This window comes from Nannospalax galili, unplaced genomic scaffold (genome assembly GCF_000622305.1).
Source record: "Nannospalax galili isolate Female #2095 unplaced genomic scaffold, S.galili_v1.0 scaffold668, whole genome shotgun sequence".
NCBI classification, from domain to species: domain Eukaryota; kingdom Metazoa; phylum Chordata; class Mammalia; order Rodentia; family Spalacidae; genus Nannospalax; species Nannospalax galili.
This window is the reverse complement of record NW_008358090.1, coordinates 1,136,921-1,159,389: the sequence shown is the minus strand read 5'-3', so window position 1 is coordinate 1,159,389 and position 22,469 is coordinate 1,136,921. Positions and strand designations below refer to the sequence as shown.

General features: G+C 48.4%; 2 protein-coding genes across 5 annotated transcripts in view; one reads left to right on the top strand and one right to left on the bottom strand.

Moving 5' to 3' along the window:
* The window catches only part of Ift140 (intraflagellar transport 140), a 107,983-nt gene extending 104,655 nt beyond the window's left edge, over positions 1-3,328 (top strand). Inside the window, exon 31 of the mRNA XM_008856181.3 lies at positions 2,840-3,328. Within this exon, the coding sequence (XP_008854403.1) occupies positions 2,840-3,049 (210 nt within the window). The 3' untranslated portion in view covers positions 3,050-3,328. The remainder of the gene's footprint in view (positions 1-2,839) is intronic.
* A 274-nt stretch (positions 3,329-3,602) lies between these two features.
* The window catches only part of Telo2 (telomere maintenance 2), a 22,391-nt gene continuing 3,524 nt past the window's right edge, over positions 3,603-22,469 (bottom strand). For 3 of the 4 annotated variants that reach the window (XM_008856183.3, XM_008856182.3, XM_008856187.3), the window contains exons 3-21: positions 21,813-22,090; positions 20,275-20,343; positions 19,849-19,996; positions 17,751-17,853; positions 13,801-13,869; positions 13,450-13,591; positions 13,237-13,370; positions 12,466-12,545; positions 12,223-12,324; positions 11,813-11,901; positions 11,544-11,635; positions 11,266-11,382; positions 11,052-11,123; positions 8,871-9,062; positions 8,271-8,362; positions 7,178-7,277; positions 6,790-6,854; positions 6,488-6,603; positions 3,603-4,290 (exon numbers count right to left, since the gene is read on the bottom strand). In XM_008856183.3, coding sequence (XP_008854405.1) covers positions 4,184-4,290; positions 6,488-6,603; positions 6,790-6,854; positions 7,178-7,277; positions 8,271-8,362; positions 8,871-9,062; positions 11,052-11,123; positions 11,266-11,382; positions 11,544-11,635; positions 11,813-11,901; positions 12,223-12,324; positions 12,466-12,545; positions 13,237-13,370; positions 13,450-13,591; positions 13,801-13,869; positions 17,751-17,853; positions 19,849-19,996; positions 20,275-20,343; positions 21,813-22,090 — 2,167 coding nt within the window. In that variant the 3' untranslated portion in view covers positions 3,603-4,183. Of the gene's footprint in view, positions 4,291-6,487; positions 6,604-6,789; positions 6,855-7,177; positions 7,291-8,270; positions 8,363-8,870; positions 9,063-11,051; positions 11,124-11,265; positions 11,383-11,543; positions 11,636-11,812; positions 11,902-12,222; positions 12,325-12,465; positions 12,546-13,236; positions 13,371-13,449; positions 13,592-13,800; positions 13,870-17,750; positions 17,854-19,848; positions 19,997-20,274; positions 20,344-21,812; positions 22,091-22,469 lie in introns of those variants that run through there. The other variant, XM_029557766.1, reaches the window with a different exon arrangement.

Here is a 22,469-nt window from a genome sequence, read left to right as displayed (position 1 = left end):
TTGGTCTTTTTGAGACAGGGTCTCTTTGTAGCCCCAGCTGTCCTGGAACTACGTAGACCAGGCTAGCCTTGAACTCAGAGATCCGCCTACTTCTGCCACCACGCCCAGCTCTAGCTTTGTCTTTTAGATACATTTCTTATATCGGACATGAATTGCTTCTAGTCCTCCATTCTTCTTTCCTTCCAGAATTCCAACTGCTTGCATCTACTGTCCCTTACCTCGACTTATACTTATTGTATTGGCTTCCTGTTGTTACTGCTGTGGCTACTGCTTCAAGCTCAGTTTTTCCTTCTCCAGTGACTACTCTGTTGAACTGAACCAGGCGTCATCATTTTCATCTTTTTTATTTTTGGTCTTTTTTGAGACAAAGTCTCCCTATAGTCCCAGCTGTCCTGGAACTCACTATGTAGACCAGGCTGGCCTTGAACTCACAGAGATCCACCTGCCTCTGTCTCCCCAGTGCTGGGATTAAAGGCATGCACCACCACACCCAGTGTCATTTTCATCTTTAGAGAAAGCCTGACTTGGCATCTTCCAGATTAAGGAGGAGCACCTACTAGGCCCGATTGTGTCCAAGTGCACAAGCTCTTCCAAACCCCTCGATCTTCCCTTTAATTCCTAGTCTGTCCTTTCCTCTTCATTTCCAGTGTTCCTTCTTTCTTAGACACTGCTGCTACTAGATCTCAACCCTTAGTTTCTGCATTGACTCAACACCGTCCTAAGCTTATCCTTTGAACTTATGTCTCATTCTCCCATATCTCATTCTCCAGCATGGCACCTGACACTGATAGGCAACCTAGGGCATTTTTCTATCCCCTTGGGCAAGTTCATCTGGCTGCCAGCCCTGAAGGAAGCCTGTGGACATGAGTTGATGGTTTGATGTCAGAGAGCAAGTCAAGCAGCACAGTATGCCTTTACAGATAGTCATCTCCCTATTATATGTGTCCAAAGTAAAATTGTTCTAAGAGTTTTGCCATATTTAAGAAATATTGAGACAGGGGCTGGAGAGATGGCTCAGCGGTTAAGAACACTGGTTGTTCTTGCAGAAGACCAATCCCAGCACCCACATGGCAGCTAACAACTGTATGTAACTCCAGTACCAGGGGATCCGACAGCCCCTTCTGACCTCCGTGGGCATTGCATGACACAGGTGCACTTACCTACATGCAGGCAATACATGCATACACATAAAATGAAAATAATAAAAAAATTTTTTTAAAAAAGAAACACTGAGACGCCAGGCATGGTGGCACACACCTTTATGAGTTCGAGGCTAGCTTGGTCTACAGTGAGTTCCAAGCCAGCTGGGGCTACAAGGAGACCCTGTCTCAAAAAAAGACCAAAAAATAGGGGGCTGGAGAGATGGCTCAGCTGTTAAGAACACTTGTTCTTGCAGAAGACCTGGGTTCAAATGCCATCACCCACATGGCAGCTAACAACTGTCTGTAACTCCAGTCTCAGGGGATCCGACAGTCTCTTCTGACCTCCATGGGCATTGCATGACATGGGTGTACTTACCTACATGCATACACATTAAATAAATAAATAAACAAAAACAAAAATAAAAAATATTGAGACCTAGCCAGCCATGGTAGCATGTCTTTAATTCTAGCACTCAGGAGGCAGAAGGAGGAGTATCACCACAAATTCAAGTCCAGGGTGGTCTACACAGTTAGACCCTGTCTGGGAAAAAAGACAACTAGAAACAATATCTAATCATTACTACTCTTCATGTAAAATTTTTAAAAAGCTGCTAGTCATTTTAGTCATATTCTGAATTGATGTGTACCTTGGAGGTAAGCCCTAGAAGCCACATGATTCCTCACTATACCACCTGTGTGAGACCCTCCATGCAGATGAACATGTATAATAAGCAGGTATAGGGAGGTATAAACATGGTGCTCTGCAGGATGCTAGCTGGGCCTGTCCTGCCCAAAGACCCCCACCCCCAACTGCTCTAAGGGCTTCCTTTGTGCAGGACCAGAAGAAATCCCACAGGAAAATGACTGATGGTTCTATAGTTAGCTAACCAAGTTCAAGGACTACTCAAATAGAAGACAACTTTTATCATATGCCAGGTGAATTGGGATAAGCTAGAAATTTGATTTAATTATTTTATGTGTATGAGTGTATTGCCTGCATGTATGTGAGTGCACCCATGTCGTGCAATGCCATGGAGGTCGGAAGAGGGCTTCGGATTCCCCAGGAACTGGAGTTAAGGACGGTTTGTAGCCACCATGTGGGTGCTGGGAATCAAACCCAGGTCCTCTGCAAGAGCAGTCAGTGCTCTTAACTGCTGAGCCATCTCTCCAGCCCTGACATTTGATTTTTACAAAGTCATTAACATTGCTGCTGGACCTCAGTTCTGACAAGCACTACCCCAAAAATGTGTGAAAAAGATCTGCTTTTCCTTTGGTAAGTGTCTAGAAGCATCCAGGGCAAGCAGACTCCAGAGAAAATGGAGCTCTAGAACACAAATCAAATTCTTATATCCTGGCTGACAAAGGGCCCTCAAGAATTCTGGTTTTCCGCTGTCCATACCAATTATAGTTGTCACTGTTGGCCATTCAGAACCTGAAACACCCAATGGCCTCCCACACAACAGTCCTCTTACAAATGCTTGGAAGTCCCTCAGGGAAGGCCTTCCTTGTTCCTACCTGGAAACAGGGATATTTTCCCTTGGCCCTGGGGGTGGAGAGCTGGGACCTCATGTTTAGGAAACATTATTACCATGAATGAATGAGGTGATAGTCGTGGTTCTCATGTGAACTAAACAAGTAACTTTGTAGACACATCCATTGGGCCTTCAAGTGACCATTGTTACCTACCTCTGCTCTAGGCCTATAAGTATCTTGAAGAGATGCGGAAAAGACTTCCTTCAGCCAACATGTCATACTATGTGGACCAACGCACTATGGACACTGTGCACCAGGGCCTGGGCCTCCCTCTATCCCGAATCATTCCTGAGCGGATCCGCCACAATAGCATGGAGGACCATAAGGAAGTGTATGAAGAGGTGGTAGAAGAGGTAGAAAATGACCCCTTATAGGCCTCAAGTCTCCAAAACTGGCCATCGTTGTGCTGCTCGGAAAGGGTCTTCTGGAATTTTCTAGTTGCTAGTATCAGAGGCAGCTCTTTTTTTTTTCTGTATTGTATGCAGGACAGTAGGACATGGAGTCTAGTTGCTACAGCCCAGGAGGGAGCATGCTATTCTTGATCTGCCTCATTTCTATATTTAGAAGGAAGATTACATTTGTTTTTAAGCCATTCCTTCAGCATTCTTGCCTCTGGGTGTTCGGCAGTTCCTGTGGATTTTTGGTTTAGTTCCTTTTAAAAGGAACTAGTTTCATCTTCCCTGGGTTCTCCCAACAATAGACACTTCTAGAACTTCATGAACTGAGGCTGTACATGTTATTTGGGAAAACCTGTTACTGTGAACTGTGCCCGTAGTTGATTGCTTGATAGTTCTCAACAGGGCCCAGTTCTCCTGAGATCACACTAGGGACCATGTAAGGTGGGCCTGGTCCTGGTGGCTGTGCCCTTCTATCACCAGGGTAGGGATTGGGATACCAGGCCCCAACAATTCACTGCACACATGCCTCTAAATCCAATAAAGTTTATTTTCTCAGAGTCCATTTTCTCGTAGGTCTTTGCTTCTTCCTGTCCATTTTCAAGGCTGCCCCTCATGAGGATCCATTTAGGAACTAAAGTCCCTGCCCAGTGACAGCCACAAAGGAAATCTGTGTGACACCTGTGGCCCTGTTTATTTTTGTGAAGACCCAGCAGACTGCCCTTGCTCTGCTGTTCTGGCATCTCCACAAGAACACAGTAGAGCTGCCTTGTCCTCATTCTTGAGGTCCTAGCCACAGAACCTGAGGTTCTGCTCTCAGAAGGAAGTGCCTCCTGAGCCCAGCAGCCCCAAACCCAGCTCTGGTCAGCAGGCAACTGCTATGTCCTGTGGGAACGCAGCAGCACAGGCCCTCCAATATTTTTAGCTGAATACTCATCCTTGCCAGCCTATAAATAACAGTAGGGACCAGGTTGACATACCACATGGCCCCTCCAAACCTAGCCACCACATAAAGTCCAGATGTTGTGTGGACTCTGCTTCTCAAAGGCCTTCCCTTCTTCCAATGGGGATGGCCTAGGGTCCACTTGGACCCCCTGTGGGGAAGCCTCAAGACTAGGGAGAGGAAATGGGAAGAAGCTTGTCTTTGAATCTCTCCAGAAGCAGCAGAGCCCTCACTGCCAGCTCCCTACAGTCTTCGTCCACATCCTTCTCTGCCACATCTGCCAAGGTAGAAATGAAGAGCAAATTAGTAATATTGTAGGGCTATTTAATTTCTTCTCCTTCATACTGTTTTCCTAAAGAGCCACTTACTAGGTGGGTGCTGGGCATCTGAGATCCTACCTCAGATGCCCAGCAAAGGGCTCTCTACCTTGGTGAAGGTAGGTGATGGGGGATACTCCAATGGGAGGGATCAGGGAAAGATCAAGTTTATAGACCAGTGGCGTAAGCACTGGCTGGAATAAAACCAGCCAGAGAAGACAACTCTCTTGAGCCCCTGCAGTACTTCTGGACACCCATGTGAGAAGAGAGCTTGGTGCACATGCAGGTTCTAGGCCCTCCACAGCCACAGAGGTGACCCTAGGAGGTCATTGCCAGGCATCTGCTACCAGTGGGTCAGAGGTGTCACCTTCTTGGGGAGGCCAAAGAGAACAAGATCTGGAATTGTGAGCTGTCCCTTGGCTATCAAGACAGAGCTGCATCTTTATCACACCACATGCAAAGGCCCTCATTAACCCCAATGAGCTACCAGGAGGCTCTGCCAACAGTGTTTATTGGCATGGCATTGCAACCAAACCAGGATCCCCTTGGGATGTTCTAAGGAGCTCCTGGGACAAAAAGACCCTAGGGGAGACTGTGCCTCACCATGTACCGCACCCCTCCTCACTGCCCTGACCATGTGGAAACAAGGCTGCTCTTGACCCAAAGCCCCTGCATATCCTGAGGTCCAGTGATCCTAAGGTCCAGAGTTCCCATTGCCCTGATGCTTCTGCCCCTCCAGAGTCCTCAGATGAATACTATGTAGGTCTTGAGGAAGCAGGAGGCCCAGAGACTACAAATGGTGTGGCTGCCCCATCCCACTGCCATCGGTTACCCCAATCTTCAGACAGGGAAAACTTAGAACATAGCATGAAGCTACCCTAAGCATCCCAAGTGAGTCAGCAGTCAGCATGCTTATAAGGGAGATGGCCGAGGGGCATCTACAGGAGCTCTGGGCACCCTTTACCCCTCCCTCAAGGGTAGGAAAACCCCAGCACAAAGCCCTACCAGTGCTCTCCCCATTTCTCTGAGATACAAGCTCTTATGTAAGACAAAAGCATATACAATCTACACCTGAGCCCAGGTGCTGAGTGTGAGGGGATAGGAAGAGACCAGCCTTCCCATGTTCATTAACTGCCATGGGCTACATCATGCACTATGGCAGGCAACAAGCTGGGGAGAAGTCCATGACTATGACAGATCAGATGCTACCTAGGTCACCAACTCAGGAAAGGCAGCTTTCTCCCCAAGATCCTGACCAGAGTCCCTCATCTGAGAGACTCAAGCATATAATCCTGAAAAGGACTTGGCATTGCCCCAAATAGTTAATAAGTACAGGAAACTTAGGGAGTAATAAGTGGGACCTACTCTGGGTCAACCAGCTAGCCATTAGAAATAGCAAAGCAGGCCAGGCGTGGTGGTGCACGCCTTTAATCCCAGCACTTGGGAGGCAGAGGCAGGCGGATCTTTGTGAATTCAAGGCTTGCCTGGTCTACGTAGTGAGTTCCAGGACAGCTGGGACTACAGGAAGACCCTGTCACAAGAAGACACCCCCCCCCCCAAAAAAAAAGCAACAGAAGATACCTGGGACTCAAGCCTGGCTAGAAGGTAGGACAGCTATAGACCCTTAGGAACCACAGCTCAGTGCTGTATTAGGGCCAATGACAAAGGACTGGTGGGAAGCTAAGACTGATTACGTTTTTTTCCCAGTGGGTTCCAGAAGAGTTATAGGGCCCGTCAAAAGGTCCAGTTTCAGGGCCTAGGGTGAAGGGTCACAGAGTCTACAATTGAGTTTAAAATAATATATATAGAAGGTAAGAGAAAAAGGGTGGCAAACATTTCAGGGTGGTTCTGGTTAGAGGTTCTCAGCATTCACTCTACTTCCATATAACCTTTCTAGATTTAGGATCCTTCTAAAGGAACAGGCTCCTGCCTGAAGTATCTGAGGTACCTCTGTTGGGACCCATGCAGTAATCTGCAAAGTGACCATGATAATGACTGTCTCCTTATTCCCACACTCATGTCATCACACTTCTCAGAGCTAACATGGAAGGACAAACCCACTCCGGCTGGCCTGGCCTGGCCCCAACTGCTCTAACCACTTCACAAACCTGGATGACCTGCCCACCTGGCTGACAGTGTTCTAGCCCACTCACTCACCTGCCAACCAGGACCTGGCTTCCAGCAGTTCATCTGGCAAGTCCTCCAACAGGCACTCTGTGGGTACACTGAGGAAGACAGAGGAGACAGCAGACAGCAAGCCCCGGCGCACATAACTACCAAGCAAGAGGGTGGAGAAGGTGAGGTGTAGCTTTGTAAATGGAGGCCTCCCACATACACCATCCAGCAGGTCAACCTATAGCAAAGCTAACTCCAGCCGTTTGGCCATTCCTTGCTTAGGAAACAACAGTCCAGGCTGCCTCAGAGACCCTGTGCTGCTCTTAGCCCCATGGGCCACTCACGTGTCAACATGGAAGCGAAGGGCCCACACGAACTCCAGCAGGGCTTTGCCCATGGGCACAGCTACCTGGAAGCCAACAGAGGAACAGTTGGTCAGGGGGTTCATTGTGCTCATTTTCCATACTGGCACCAAAAATGGGATTCTACTATTGGGTAGCTCCTTCTGTGATGAGGGACTCATGTAGTACCTCTGTGGAGCTTTGTATAGGCCTGTCCCCAGGGCCAAAGGAGGGGAAGATGATCATCCTCCATTGCCCACAGGTGGGGGATAGACAAGTCACAAAGAGTTCAGGTCCTACCCTGTGAACATAGGAGGAGGCTATTCCCAAACTGAACTGCTATGAATATCATGTGGTGGGGCTTTCGGTTCCCATTTCCCAACCAACTCACTGTGGTGTTAACAGCCAGGTACATCAGGGACCCTAAGGTATGGGTCAACCTTCCAAGAACCAACTGGTCATCTCCTAAAAGGTCAAAGGTCACCACCGGCCTACAACACAAAACTGAGTGAATGGGGCAGCCTTAGCATCTACTCACTGGCCAATGAGAACCCAGAGAGAAGGCCACTGAGAGAGACCCAGATACCTGCAGGCTCACATTTTCCTTCTCCCACCTTCACCACCCTGGCCTAATGTGGCAAAGGATAGCTGCAAGAAGGCATTTCCAAATGCTTCAGTACACTATATCTACCAGGCCCTAAGTCAGGAGCATACCCTGTGTTGTCACCAAGATCTCAGGCTGAATATGGGACAAGACTCAGCCCTGCAGAGATGGGAAGAGGTGAACAAAGGGTAGACAGCAGGCCAGGTACCACTGACAGCACCACCAGCACCCCCCCATAAACCTAAGATCAAAGAATAGTGACAGTGATGACTAATGCCATCACCACAAAACTCAATGGCAAAGAGACCTTCCAAATATTCCATATCATTTAACTCAAGTTTACAAAGCAACACTGTGATGGCTAACCCTGGGTGTCAATTTGATTTGATCTGAGATTAACTGAAATGAAAGAGATCTTCTTGATTGGATCATCTAAAGCCGGAAGACACACCCTAAATGTGGGCGTTACCTTCTGATGGCAGCTGGTATAAAAGACCAAGGCAGAGGAGCCCGCTTTTTGCGGCTTGCCTTCTCTCTCACTGGTGAGTTCGTCTTGCTGCTGTAGACTGAAGACTAGCTGATATTTTGGAATTTGTCAGACCTTCAGCACTGGATTGGGACTACTGAGACATCCAGCCTTGTGGACTGAGCGACTACAGATTCTCAGCCTCTCCAGTATGGTGCAGCCATTGTTGGACTACTCGGACTCTATCCTGTGAGCTAAGCTGATAAATCTCTATACATATTCATTCTACCGGTTCTGTTTCTTTGGAGAATCCTGACTAATACAAACACATTCCTATCCCAAGTTCATATTTAATACCCTATCTTATAACAGCTACTGTCCACTGGAGTGTGTCTAAAGTTCCAGAAATCTTACCTGTCAAAGTGCTGAAGGAGAGGAAAGAAGAAGTAACCAGCCACAGAGTTGAATTCATTGGGGCTACTTGATAGCTCCTGCCAAGGACAGCCCTGCAAAACACACAGCACTCATCACAGTATAATTCTGGGCCAAGAAGCTATGGAGACCTTCAACTTGACCAGGCCTACCCAGGTCCCAGGACCCTGTGGAGTGGGCACTGAATCTCAGGCTATGGCCTGACAGCAAAGGGTCCCAACCTTGCACACTAACTATTCAGGGCTAGACATTCTTCACTATGGAAAGGCCTGTGCACTGTAGCATGTTGAATAGTCTGGTCTCCAACTCAAACTCTCCAGACACTGTTATAATCCCAGGATCATTTATTTGTTTCTGATGTGATGCTACTGAGACCTTTTCACTTCCATGTTTTAAAATCATGCTAGTCTGACTTGCCTTAGTTTGTACATACTCATTCCAAGAAACACCAACACTGGAGCTGACTCTGCTTAAGATTGGGTTACCCTCAAAACAGACAACACCCAGAGGAAGTCTGGCGGTTCATCCTGCCACCCACAGAACAAAAGCCCCATGCCTGCAAGGACCTGAACAGAGTCCCACCTTGGAAAACCGCCGGGTCTTGCTTCTGATCCGCTCCTCCACAACTACCCGCCAGTCAGGAGCTGCAGCATCACCAGGCTGAGAAATGGCCAGTGCTGGTGAGTACTGAGTGACAGAGCCAGGGGAACTGTTTTGGGGAGGCCTCTGGAGGTGCCTTGGCCGAGAGAGCTCCTGGGCAGCCAGAGTCAGGACCTAAAGGAGAAAAAAGACCTAGGGCAGTATATGACTCTGGGAAAGGATGTCTTCTAAAAGTAGGTTAGCAGCCAAGTAACCACAAAGCCCTTGTAGTTTATATCCTGAAAGCTCCAGAGAGTTATCTCCAAGTACCTCTGAATCTCTGCACTTTTCTAGAAAGGGCAGGTCGGAAAGTGAGCTAGTGTATCCTTGCAATGAGTGCTGGGACCAATGCATCACATTTCCTAATGCTCACCCAGTTCCAGTACCCTCCACCTTGCTCCCTACCCCCAGGAATTCAACCACATGGAAAGATAAATGAAAGGAAACACGGAAACACACACACACACACACACACACACACGTATGGACGAATGGTCGGACGGACAACACAAGCTCAAGCCGGACAAAATTCCAACACAGAAGTGGAGAAATGGATAAGACGCCCCAACCTTAGCTGCAGAACTATTGGAACTGATAATCGTTGGGAGAAGGAGAGTCAATTTTCTTTAAGAGTGTGATGCTGGGCCAGGCATGGTAGCACACACCTTTAATCCCAGCATTTGGGAGGCACAGGCAGGCAGATCTCTGTGAGTTCAAGGCCAGCCTGGTCTACATAGTGAGTTCCAGGACACCTGGGGCTACAGGGAGACCCTGTCTCAAAAAGACCAAAAAAAAAAAAAAAAAGTGTGATGCTCGGTAGGTTAACCAGGCTCCAGTGGATGAACCCATACCCAAAGAGTATTTGGGGACACAAATTTGACTAGATAGGCCTTAATGTATATGGCCGAGTACATGAAATCCAGCAGGGGAGGCTATAAAAAGGGTGCAGTTACAGGGGAGAAGGTCTAAATATGATCAAAATATATGAAATTTGCAAAAACTCAATTTTTTTTGGGGGGGGGGTCTTTTTTGAGACAGGGTCTCCCTGTAGCCCCAGCTGTCCTGGAACTCACTATGTAGACCAGGCTGGCATTGAACTCACAGAGATCCACCTGCCTCTGCCTCCCAAGTGCTGGGATTAAAGGCATGTGCCACTACGCCCAGCTCAATAAAATTTTTTTAAAAAGGACAAATGAAGTCTACATGTCCACATGTGGAAGAATTCAACAGCATCATGCCCAGCAAAGGAATCCTATCGCAAAAAGACTACACAGCTCCCTGCTCCATTTATATGAAGCATCCAAAATAGGCAAATCCATAGACAGCAGGATGGAGGGCAGGGACTGGGGAATCACTTTGGGGATGGTGCCAATGTTCTGGAACTAGACAGGTGATGAGGCATAGCTGGGAAGTTCTAAATGTCATCACATAGTTCTTTAAGATGGTGCATTGCATTGCATTTTCTTGAGACAAAGTCTTATAACATAGCCCAGAATGGCCCTGAATGTACAGCAATCCCCCTGCTTCAGCCTCCCAAATGCTGAGATTACAGGCATGAGCCACCAAATCCAGCTCAAGATGGTTCATTCTTTGATAGTATAGGCCTATAATCCTAGCTACTCAGGTGCATCATGTACACCTTTAATCCCAGCACTCGGGAGGCAGGGGCAAGCGGATCTCTGTGAGTTCAAGGCCAGCCTGGTCTACATAGTGAGCTCCAAGACAGCTGGGGCTACAGGGAGACCCTGTCTCAAAAAAGACCAAAAGAGAAAAAAAAGGCTGATGACCTGAGTTTAATCCCCAGAACCCATAGAAGGAGAGAACGGACTTGACTCCTCAAAGTTGTCCTGTGACTTACACATGCCTGCGTGCGCACACACGCGCGCACACACACACACACACACACACACACACAAAAATGTTAAAGCCGTATAAACAATAAACACTACCACCAGATCCCCAGCCCCATACTGGTAAACCTGTTGTCAATAGACAGAAGAGTTTCTGCCTCTCAAGTCCCCATCAAGGAGGCTTGGGGAGACCTTTGGCCACTGTCCACATAGGTCAACTCCCCACCTTAGGGCAGCTTGGGCCTGATGGAGGACAGGGGTCTAAGGCACTTACATCCAGGATGTCCATGCGCTGCCGGAGGCTGTAGTTCAGGCTGTAGAACTGAGAAGTCAGATACTTGGCTACCTAAGCAGGCAAAGGAGAGGCCACTGTGCCAGGGTTCCAAGATCATCCAATGGCCCAACTTCTAGGTACTAAAGCCAACCTGGGGGCAACAGAAAGCTTTCTAATGCTCCTGCTCTGGCCAGGGTCACCATGCTGGACTCACCTGTGCTGGGTCTTTGACTGTGACAGCCACCAGAGCTCTCTGGCGCAGTTGTTGAAACCCTGCCACACAGGTCTTCTCCTCTAGGTGCAGTAGCACCTTGGCCAGCTCCACACTCACCTGTAAGAGGTCAGAAGTTGGAGTGCCTTTAGCCCTAGCTGCCCAACTAGCAAGACAGCACCTTCCTATAAGACTCAGGATACAGATGCCACAGGGAGACCTGCCACCCCAGGACTGCCCAACCTCTCTAGCTTGTTCTTACACACCCACTTACTGCTTACCTCCCTAGTGGCCTCAGGGCTCCTGTAAATCAAGCCCTCAAGCACCTGCAGGGCTGCTTCCCAGTGTTCCACGTCCACAGATGTGGTCAGAGCTGTACAAAACCAAGATGAGCCTCACTCAGTCTTAGCATTGACCCTGACCCCAGTGTGCCCAGAGTATCATAAGGCCTGGCAGGTGGCTATAGGACAAGGTAAGGAAGGCTAGGCCCAGGCATCCCTCAGAACAAGCCACTGTGGAGTAAGCACACCAGGACCCCAGTAAAGCCCACCTTCTATGCAGTCTCGGATATACAGGGGTGCCTTGCTGCTTTTCAGTTCTTTGTCCCCTGACATGTCATAGGGGGTGAACTCATCATCACTGTAACAAGATGAAACAGACACTGGAACTGCCCATCCCCAGTGAGAACTTGGGTACCCCTTTGCTTTTGACTCCTTAAAGGTAAGACCCGAAGATAATGAAATTTACTCCCAAGACCCTGACTCATAGGAGAGGGCCACATGGGAAGGCTGCTGCTTGACAACCCAGGTGCATACTTCAGACTGGCAGGAGAATGCTGGGAAATCCATACCCATACAAGCTGCACCTCTTCCACATGTAGTCAGTTCACCCCCACATGTGAACTCCAGTGCCACCTCAGTCAGTCTTTGGGCCCACAGAGACCAAGGAACCCTTCCCTACCTGTCTAGCTCTGAGTCAGAGCCCTGTGGCTGAGCTGGGGGGGCACTGCTGTCCATAGTCTGTTCAGACCTTTCTGTAGCAACAGGAGCCAGTGATGGGCCTCTAGGAAACAGAAAGCAGCCAGGGTGATCCAGGTGAGCCTTGAGTACCACATAACCCACAGAGAGGCTCCTATTCTGTACCTATCTCTCCCTTCTCTCCAAAAGGATACAAGATGAGGACTGGGAATGTGGAGACCCTTACCCTGCCTCAGAGGAGCAGTCACCCGCAAGCCGGGGGGTGGCCAAGGTCAGCATCTCACAGCTCAGCTCATCATCTTCGTACTATTGCAGATACACTGGAGTCAGTGATGCCCAGAGGCTACAGATGCCACCTCACCACTGAGGGACAACCAAAGCCAGCCCTCTTCTCACACCATTCAATTTCATTTAGCAGCCTGTCCTCAGATAGCCTTTTCTAAACCAGCTACCAGGTGTCCACTCTAGGCTGAGCATGGTGTTAGGTATGCTGAGACGAAAGTCCACCCCATTCTTCAAGACTGAGTGATGCCCTCAAGGGCAAGTCTCAGTAGAAAGTATACTGGCACCCAGTGAAGCCAAGGAGGGCTCAATACAGTCAGAGGTCCATGCTGTCCATGCTGGTGGTACCCATTGTAAGTGGGCAGCAGAGGCCACCCCTATACTACCAGTCCAAAAAACCCCTGCTGTACACTGGGCCCAGGTCCAACAGCCCATAGCAGACCCACCCCAAGGCAGTGGTTCCTTTACCATGACTTCACACTTCTATCTAATGAGGTCTAATTAGGGAGTAAGTGCTCATGCACTTGGTCCTAACCACACAGAGACCCCAACCCCCAGGAGCTGAAGTCACACCTGCCCCACACCTCAAGGCTTGGTACTTAGTGTGGCCAACATAGGATACTTCAAGCCTAGACACTAAAGTGAGGTACTATGATGGAGGTATGTCAGCCAGGGAGACCCAGAGTACTGTCACATAGGAGGGACACCTGTCAACCTGGAATTTCAGAGGCCCCTCAGGGTGGATCTTGGAGCTGATGACCTCAGCCACAATCATGCCCAGGCGGCGCACAGGAGGCAGGCTGCTGTCGAGGCGGCACTTCACTCCTGCCATCATGCTAGCCAGCAATTCTAGAAGCACCAGACACAAATCCTGAGGAGCTCTTCAGGACTCCAGGGGCAGAATGCATCCATGCCACAGCCTTCTCACCATCCCGGATGTCCTGAAGCTCTGATTCCTTCAGATACGCCAAACAGATAAGGATGGCCGTGCTGATGTACCGCTGCTGCACCAGGGGTGTGTGCCGGACAGCACTGCTGTTGCCCCACGTCTCCAGCAGTTCCTTCAGCACCTGGCAGGCAGCACAGCCCCAGCCTGTTTAAGCATCAACTGTACCTCGGTCCAGAACCATACAGGTCTCAGGGCTAGCCAGAACACACAGTTACCCCAAGGGGCTCCACATGATCAAGGCTGGACCCCTGTCCTTCCCATCTGAAAATGGTCCCTCAATTGCCCTTCTCCCAGGACTACCAGAGGGCTGGAGGGACAAGTGGTACTTACTTGGATGAGGAGTGGTTGCCGCTGGCTGTCCATGGCCAGATATCCCAAGAGACTCTGCAACATGGGTGTCTACAACAAAAGCAGGATCCTGTCTACCAGGCAAAGACAGCCTTCTGCCTGCCCCATGGGAGCTTTCCAGGGGACTAGAAAGACCCAAGAAGAATGAGGGGGGAACTGGGCTAAACTAGGGGAACTGCATAAAGGGCGGTGAGTGCAGGGGCCACTAAGCTTCACCCTCCTACAGAACAAGAGGGCTGGCTTCTCCAGCTCACTCTCTCTCAGCACACACAGGTTTCAGCACATAATTTTTCTACTTTCCATTTCATGCAGAACTTGAAAACTGTCACTGAGTTATTTACAAAATACATTTTCTGGCTCTCATGGTAGAGAACACATACAATGCTGGGTTTCATAGCCCAGATACATGGTGCATGCCAGCACAATGTGCTCCACCCTGTGGCAATTTTGTTTGGACATCTTCCTTTAAAAAAAAAAAAAAAAAAAAAATTGCCGGGCATGGTGGTACATGCCTTTAATCCCAGCACTTGGGAGGCAGAGACAGGCAGATTTTTGTGAGTTTGAGGCCAGCCTGGTCTACATAGTGAGTTCCAGGACAGCTGGGGCTACAAGGAGACCTTGTCTGAAAAAAGGCCAAAAAAAGAAAAAAAAAAACTGGGGGCTGGAGAGATGGCTCAATGGTTAAAAGCACTGACTGCTCTTGCAGAGGACCCAGGTTCAATTCCCACCACCCACACAGTGGTTAACAGCCATCTGTAGCTCCAGTTCCAGGGGATCTGACGCCTCCTTCAGACCTCCATGGGAATTGCATGACATGGGTGCACTTACATACATGCAGGCAATACACTCATACACATAAAATAATTTTTAAAATTTAATATGAGTGTTATACCTGCATGTATGTAAGTGCACCCATGTCATGCAGTGCCCACAGAGGACAGAAGAGGACATCAGATCCCCTGGAACTGGAGTTATGGAATTAGCTGCCATTGGTGCTATGTTTTGAACCCAGTTCTTCTGCAAGAACAGCCATTATTCTTAACTATTAGGCTAACTCTCTAGTCCCTGGACATCTTCCTTTTGATAGGATTTTTAGATCTAGATTCTATCCCTTTCTTCTTGGGTTTTTTTGTTTCTTTGGTCTTTTGAGAACTCACTATGTAGACCAGGCTGGCCATGAACTCAAAGAGATCCGCCTTCCTTTGCTGGGACTAAAGGCATGTGCCACCACACCCAGGTTCTCCTATTTTAAGATTTATGTGTGCCTACATGAATTTATGTCTACTATGTGTATGTAAGAGTCCAGAAGAGGGTATTGGATCTTCTGGAACTAGAGTTACAGGTGGTTGTGAGTCATCTAGTGTAGGTGCTGGGAACTGAATCAGAGTCCTCTGCAAAATAAGCATTCTTAACTGCTGAGCCATCTCTCCAGCCCTTTTTTCTGTTTTCTTTTCATTTTATTTTATTTTTATTTTATGTGTATGCATGTATTGCCTGCATTTAGGTTAAGTGCACCCGTGTCATGCAATGCCCACGGAGGTCAGAAGAGGCTGTCGGATCCCCTGGGACTGGAGTTAGGACAGTTGTTAGCTGCCATGTGGGTACTGGGATTTGAACCTGGATCTTCTGCAAGAACAACCAGTGTTCTTAACCGCTGTGCCATCTCTCCAGCCCCATTTTCTTTTTTTTAGATGGGGGTCTCACTATGTAGGCCATGCTACCTCAAGCACATGGCAGTCCTGCCTCAGCCTCTCTCATACTGGAATGATAGACACTGAGCTACCACATTCAATTTAGATACCATTCTCTACTCACATTTCCCTTTCTTTTCTTGTTCAGTTTTTGATGTAGTGAATCTTCCTGTCACCCCATTAATTCTCTCTCCTGCTTTCACATAGAGCAAATCTGTCATAATCAGCTCCAGGTTGTTCTTCTTACTGTGCATCTGGTTTGGTCTCAGGCTTCTTGTTTTAACAGTGTATGGTAAAACTGTTAACATTATTCTGTCTCTCTCTCTCTCTCTCTCTCTCTCTCTCTCTCTCTCTCTGTGTACACATGGGTTGCATGTGTGTTCATGTATGCAGAGCTCAACCTCAGGTGTCATTCTTCAGTAGATGTCCAACTTCTCTTTTATAAAATATTTTATTTTTATTTTATGTGTATGAGATGGTTGTTAGCTGCCATGTGGGTGCTGGGAATCGAACCAGGGTCCTCTGAAAGAGCAAGTGCTCTCAAGCACTGAGCCATCTCTCCACTAACTTGTTTTTTTGAGACAGGGTCTCAATGGGACAGTGGTAAAACTTACCAATTTAGCTAGGTTGGCTGGCCATGAGACCCAGGATCTGCCTGTCTCCTCCTCTCCAGTGCTGGGATTACAGGCATGCACCACCATGCCCAGCTTTTTACATTGGTTCTGGGGCTCCAATTCAGGTCTTCATGTTTGCATGTCAAGAACTGTAACAGCTAAGCTATCTCACCAGTCCCATAAGTTACTCTTTCACAACTACTTCTAGCTCAACAGCCTTAGCATCCAAGAATAACCACAGGAAGTTCACTCTAGCACCTGCAGTTCTTGGTTTGCGGCCTCATCCTATTGACTGACTTATGATTTAAAGACTTGAAACACTGAGCAGTTGGGTTCAGGGAAGGACATGTTGGCTGCTCTTTCATGAGGGGTCTATGGGAGTCATCTCTCCTCTTTGTTCACCTGTCTCTTTGGAAGCTAACTAAGAAGTTAAAGTATCTTCCACCCTCCTTCTCTACACACTGCAGCTATACCCAAGATGCCAGTTCATGTCACCCAGAGGAATTTCCAGGGCTTCTCCCCCAGCTTCACTGCATGCAATGGTGGGAGTTACTTCAGTTCAACTCTGGCTCCTCACACCCTGATCCTTTGCACAGAAGCCAGAATGAATCCCGTGTGTTCATCTCTGCTCAAACCTTCAGTCACCCAACCCCAATCAGCCAAGCATCACCTCCTCTGTTTTCTGACTACCAGAGAGATCTGCTACCAGCTCAGACCAACCTAGACAGCCAGAATGCTAGCTCACTGGTAACCCAGTATTCCGAGGCCTCTGGCCACTCCCAGACAGTCCCTCTCAGAGTCAGGCCTCTCCTTCCAAGTCACAACCCTACCCTAACTGCTTCCTGGTACTGTTAGCATCTGCCACAACACACTATATATTAAATGGCCTATCTGGACAATGTCTCCTTCATTTCATGTAACATGAACTTAGGAGGAGGAAAAGGCTCTTTTGCCCATAACAGATGTTCAGTTCCCAGGACAGAGCTCAGCTTACAGAGGGCATCCAAGAAACAGAGTGAATGAAAGGTGAGTCAGGAGGATGCAGGGGCCCCAGTCCTCTCTGTTCCTCTGCTGTCCATTTAACTCTGCTTATGCCCTGTTCCTCACACTCTCACTTGCTTTGATTTGCTGGCCAGCCCTGAACCACAGCCTGAGTTCCAGGGCACACGGACAGTGGCAATCCTGTGTGAGGCACACAGCCTCTGGATACTGATCTATCAACTCCTCATGCACAGAAGAGAGCTGGTGAGGGTACCTTGCTGGGCAGTAAAGAAGAGCCAGAGATATGAGACATACTCACTTGGTGGCTGGATCACAGGATGGGCCCACCACTTCACTGACATTTCCTAAGCAACTGTTCTCTAACTGCATTTTTTCAGTTATGTTGTTTTGTTTTTCTCCTGTTGTGCCAAGGATAGAACCAGGGCCTTGCATGCTGAGCACACACTTGAATTCCCCCCTCCCTTGGTTTTTGAGGCTGGCCTCAAACTTGCTATGTAGCTGGGGATAGTACTGAACTCCTGATGCTCCTGCCTCTACCTCTCAAGTGTCCCTTACTCCATATTTAATAAGAATTCTTCCTGTGACTTGGGCAACTTGCAACCCCCATCCTGCCCAAGTTTCTCACCGTGTATCGGTACTGCAGGAACAGAAGTTTTCGGGTCATCACAAACTGGGCTTTCTTATTTTTCACCACTAGGTTCCCTAGTAGTCGTGACAGGACTTCAGGCCTGTAAGGCAGAGGTAGGAGGGGCCCAAGTCACAAGCTGGCCTCAGAGGACAGGGAAAAGCAAACATTTTAGTGCCCTGGACCCTGCCACTTGCTCACTGTGGAAGCTTGGGGGAGCCCTTCAACAACCAAGGCCAAGGATGCATGCTTCTCTAGGGCAGTGTAGCATACCTTTGCTGCAAGTGTTGGGGGATACATGCTTTTTAAATTGACAAGTTGCTCTCCAAGACAACCCACTCAACTCTGGTTGTGGCTAAAAACAGCCATAATATGTAAATGAATGGGCATGGCTGTGTGCCAATAAAACTTTATTTACAAAAAACTGCCAACCTGATTTGGCCCAAGGATAGCAGTTTGTAGAACCCTGAGCTAGACTAAAAGAATCCTCTTCTTTCAGCAAGTGAGACTCTGGCCAACCTCTCAGCCACATGAATAGAGAGAGATACAGCAGGATTTATTCTTCACTCATTACTTTTAAAAAATTACATTTATTAGGTTCCTCCCACCCCGCCCTGGCCTCAGCCCGAGCCGGAGTAGCTGCCTCCTTCTCCACCAACAGAGATGGCACTGGACCCTGCAGAGCAGCATCTCAAACATGTTGAAAAAGATGTTCTGATCCCAAAAATAATGGGAGAAAAGGCCAGAGAGGTGTTCCAAACAAGTTGAAGATTTTACCAAATGCTGCAAAGATTCTGGAATCCTTATGGTAGTAAAATGTCGGAAAGAAAATTCTGCATTGAAAGAATGTTTAGTTGCCAGAAGTGGTGGTATACACCTTGTCTCAGAAAACAAAAACAAAAAAAGCCAGGGATAGGAGTACATACTTATAATCCCAGAACTGGGGGAGGAGAGACAAGAAGATCCCTGGGGCTTGCTGGCCAGGTTCAGTGAGAGACCCTATCTCAAAAACAAGGTGGACAGCTCCTGAGGAACAAAACCTGAGGCTGACATCTGGTCTCTACATGCCTGTACACATGTACACATGTACCCACATACACATGCACTCACCTCCACACACATACAAAAGTTTAAAAAATGTTTAAAGCCATAAAGGCTTAAAAAAGAAAGGGGGAACCCCAAAAATTTGAGAAAGAAAACCCATGTAAACTATCATAAATAAAGCTAATTTAGCATAGAGAAGGAGTAACCAAGAAACAGCTCAAAGAACAGAGAAAATTCAGAACCTAAAGTGAACCTACATTTTGTACTGGTAAACCCAGCACTTGGGAGGCAAAAGCAGAGGGATCAAGATTTCAAGGCCATCCTCAAAAACATCAAAAATCCCCCACAGAACTCTTAAGTGATGTTCTGGTGTGAAGTGCTTTCAACAGTGGGCAGGACGTCTTTAAAGCCCAAGCTTAGTGGAATCCCTCAGGAAAGAGCCCAGAACTTATAGGGAAAGCTTTGACAAACACAACAGGAACCCAATATGCACATAAGCAAAGGATATCAGTAAATATTCACAGTGAGAAATGTCTTAACCCACGCCCATACCCAGAAGCAAAGAATGCAAAGTCAATACTGAGGTGCCACTTTGTACAGAGATAGACACTGGGAGAGGTTTAAAGGCAGGTGAGCTGGCAATGTGCTCACAGCATTCAGCCAGCCCAGTAGTCCTGCTTCCAGCAATGTGACCCACACACTGACCTCCACAGACACTGTAAACAGAAGGGGGTCAGTACCTGGACTCTGTGTAAGAGACAGAGCCCAGATACAGCTCAATGGCCAAGCATGTGGGCTGGAAAGTCCCAGTGTCGGAGATGCACAAATGTGCAGTGAGACCACTGTGAAAAATAGTATGACAGGCACAGGGTGGGGGTTGGGCTCACAGTGGCCAGCATGAAACAGCAATGCTAAGGAAGACTGGCCACTGAAAATACACAGGGCATGGGCTCTAGTGTGGCCCCCAGAAGATTTGCACAGGGAATGGTAGCCATGAAAGGTCTACCCCACCACCCAAGAAAGCACTGGCTGGGAGAAGCACCTGGTTGCTTACCTGGGAGTAGCCTCTACAAGTCCCGTCAGCACAGCCTCCACTGCTCGGTCAGGGACTTGCTCCACCAGGTGCCAACACACCCTTTGCCACAGACAGCTGTCCTGGGTGAGCATTGTCAGCTGGGGCACTAGCACACCCAGGATCTCCTCTGAAGGGAACATAAGAGACCCTGAACCTCAGTTGCACTCAGTCAGGAACCAATAGCATGCTTAGTGTCCATGGCCCCATAGGCTCTCCAAACATGGGCAAGCCCAGAAACAACAGCGGCAGACCCAGGGCCACACCCAAATGAGGGACCTTACTGAGAGGAAGGGTCAGCTCACCTGTCACTATGTGGGGTGCATAATGATTCTCACCCTTCCCCAAGGGAACCTCCCTGGATGCTGAGGGAGGAAAGAGTCAGGGAAGAGGGTGGGCACTACTCACTCTGTCTCCCTTGGATGCAGACCCTTCCCAGGACCTGAGACACAAAAAAGACTGAGCAGTCTAGGCCACCTGGAAGAGAAAACAGGACCTGACTGTAAAAGAGGTCATCAGGAAAGACATTAGGGACATCTGACTAAATGAGGAGACCTCATGCTTGGAAGCCAACTCAGCAGTGGAAACTCCAGCCACTTGGAACAAATGTGCATTTCAATCTAACACCAGGCAAAATCTAAATGGGGCCATTTTTAACTTGAAAATCTAGCAATAATGTACTTAAAAAGCTTCATTCCCACAAGGACCATTGTGAGTCCATAAGAGAGTAGGCTGTCATGTATAGGACAGTGAGGCAGACTAGCCGGAGCCTTTGCCTGTTCCTACAGCATCACCTCTTCCTTCTCATGCCTGTCTCAAGAACCAGGAGCAGATGGGGTGGTACCAGCCCACTAGTAGAGCTGAGATGATGAAAAAGACAGAAAAAGACATGGAGCCAGACACACAATGACCTAAAGACAGATGTTTAATTAAGATCCTGCAAAGATGGACTACAACGTACCACTAAGAGTGGAAGAAAGTGGATTTCCAGACCATCTAGACATTCCAAATCCCCAAATCACCAGAATCTAGGAAAGACAGTGGCTTAGGCCAGGTGAGGGCCATGCAGAGACTCTAGAAGACCAGCTTCCTCCTAGGATCTGGGGTCACGAGAATACAGGGAACAGGAACCCTAAGGTTCTGGGCTGAACCCATGGAAAACAAGCCAATGTAGAAACTCAGCACCAGGGAGAGACTGAGTTAAGCAGCCAGGGTGGCTCCAGCTAAGCTATGACTCAGACCTGAGTGTGCAAGAGACAGGCATGAGAAGGAAGGGATGATGCTGCAGGAATAGGCAAAGGCTCTGGCCAGTGCCCCTCACTGGCCTATACATGACAGCCCACAGGGTTGTCCCTAGAGATCTGTGAGTGATAGGCAGCCCCCATAGTGCCAGATCCACTCATGGAGAACATCTGCCTCCAGACCCAGAAATAGTCAATACAGTGTGAACACCCAAAACCAGATAAGCAAGCACAGCCCAGCAGGGAAGTAACCTCAGTGGACCAGGATGAGCGTTTTGTACAGCACAGCTTGTAGGACATCCAAGTGGCTGACAAGAAAAGCAGGGTGGCTTTGCCTAACACTCAACCAAGAACTAAAGGAACCCAGGGTCAGAGCCACCTCCCTAAGATCAAAAGTCAAAAGAGAAATGAAACTGTACTGTATTGGGTAGTCTGCTATAGTCTGAACCTGGACAACTAACCTACCTGATAGCACAACCCCCAACTTAAGTCCCCAAAGGCACTGAGATTCTTTTTTTTTTTTTTTGTCTTTTTGAGACAGGGGCTCCTGTAGCCCCAGCTGGCCTTGAACCCACAAAGATCCACTCTGCCTCCCAAGTGCTCAGACTAAAGGCGTGTGCCACCACACCCAGCTGACTTTGAGATTCTTACTACAGGGGAGGGAAAGGAGAAAGGTCAAGAGGGATGCTGAGGCAAGGTACTCACCTCGGAGAAAGTCCACAACTGCCTGGAGTGCCCGCACAGCCTCCTGGCCAAGCAGAGGAAAGTAGTTCTGGGGGAAGAACTGGGTCAGGTTGTCCTGCTGTAGATGGTTGCCTAAGTGATCAGGCAAGCCCACAACCTTGCTGAGCAGTGTTTCCTGGAGCAGGGGGAAGCCAGGCTTCTTTTGTGGCTGACAGTGCTCCTCCATCAGAGCTGCCATTCTGCCCTTGCTCAGAAATGTTGCCAGCAGCTGAGCCATCTTCATCAGACGGAAGCTAGGGCTAAAGAACAGCAAGTGTATCAGGCAGAGCCCCTAATCTCCTCCATCTTACTGTCTCCTTCTGGCAATAAACAATCAGTTCTAGGGCTGGGGAGATGGCTCAGTCGGTAAAGTCCTTGCTCTGCAATCACGAGGACCTGAATTTGAGCCCCAGAACCCATAAAAAAGCCAAGTGAGGGGGAGAGATGGCTCAGCGGTTAAGAGCACTGATTGTTCTTGCAGAGGACCTGGGTTTGATTCCCAGCACCCACATGGCGGCTACGAACCATCCTTAACTCCAGTTCCAGGGGAAATCGGAGCCCTCTTCTGGCACTGCATGACACAGGTGCACTCACATACATGCAGGCAATATACTCATACATGTAAAATAAAAATAATAA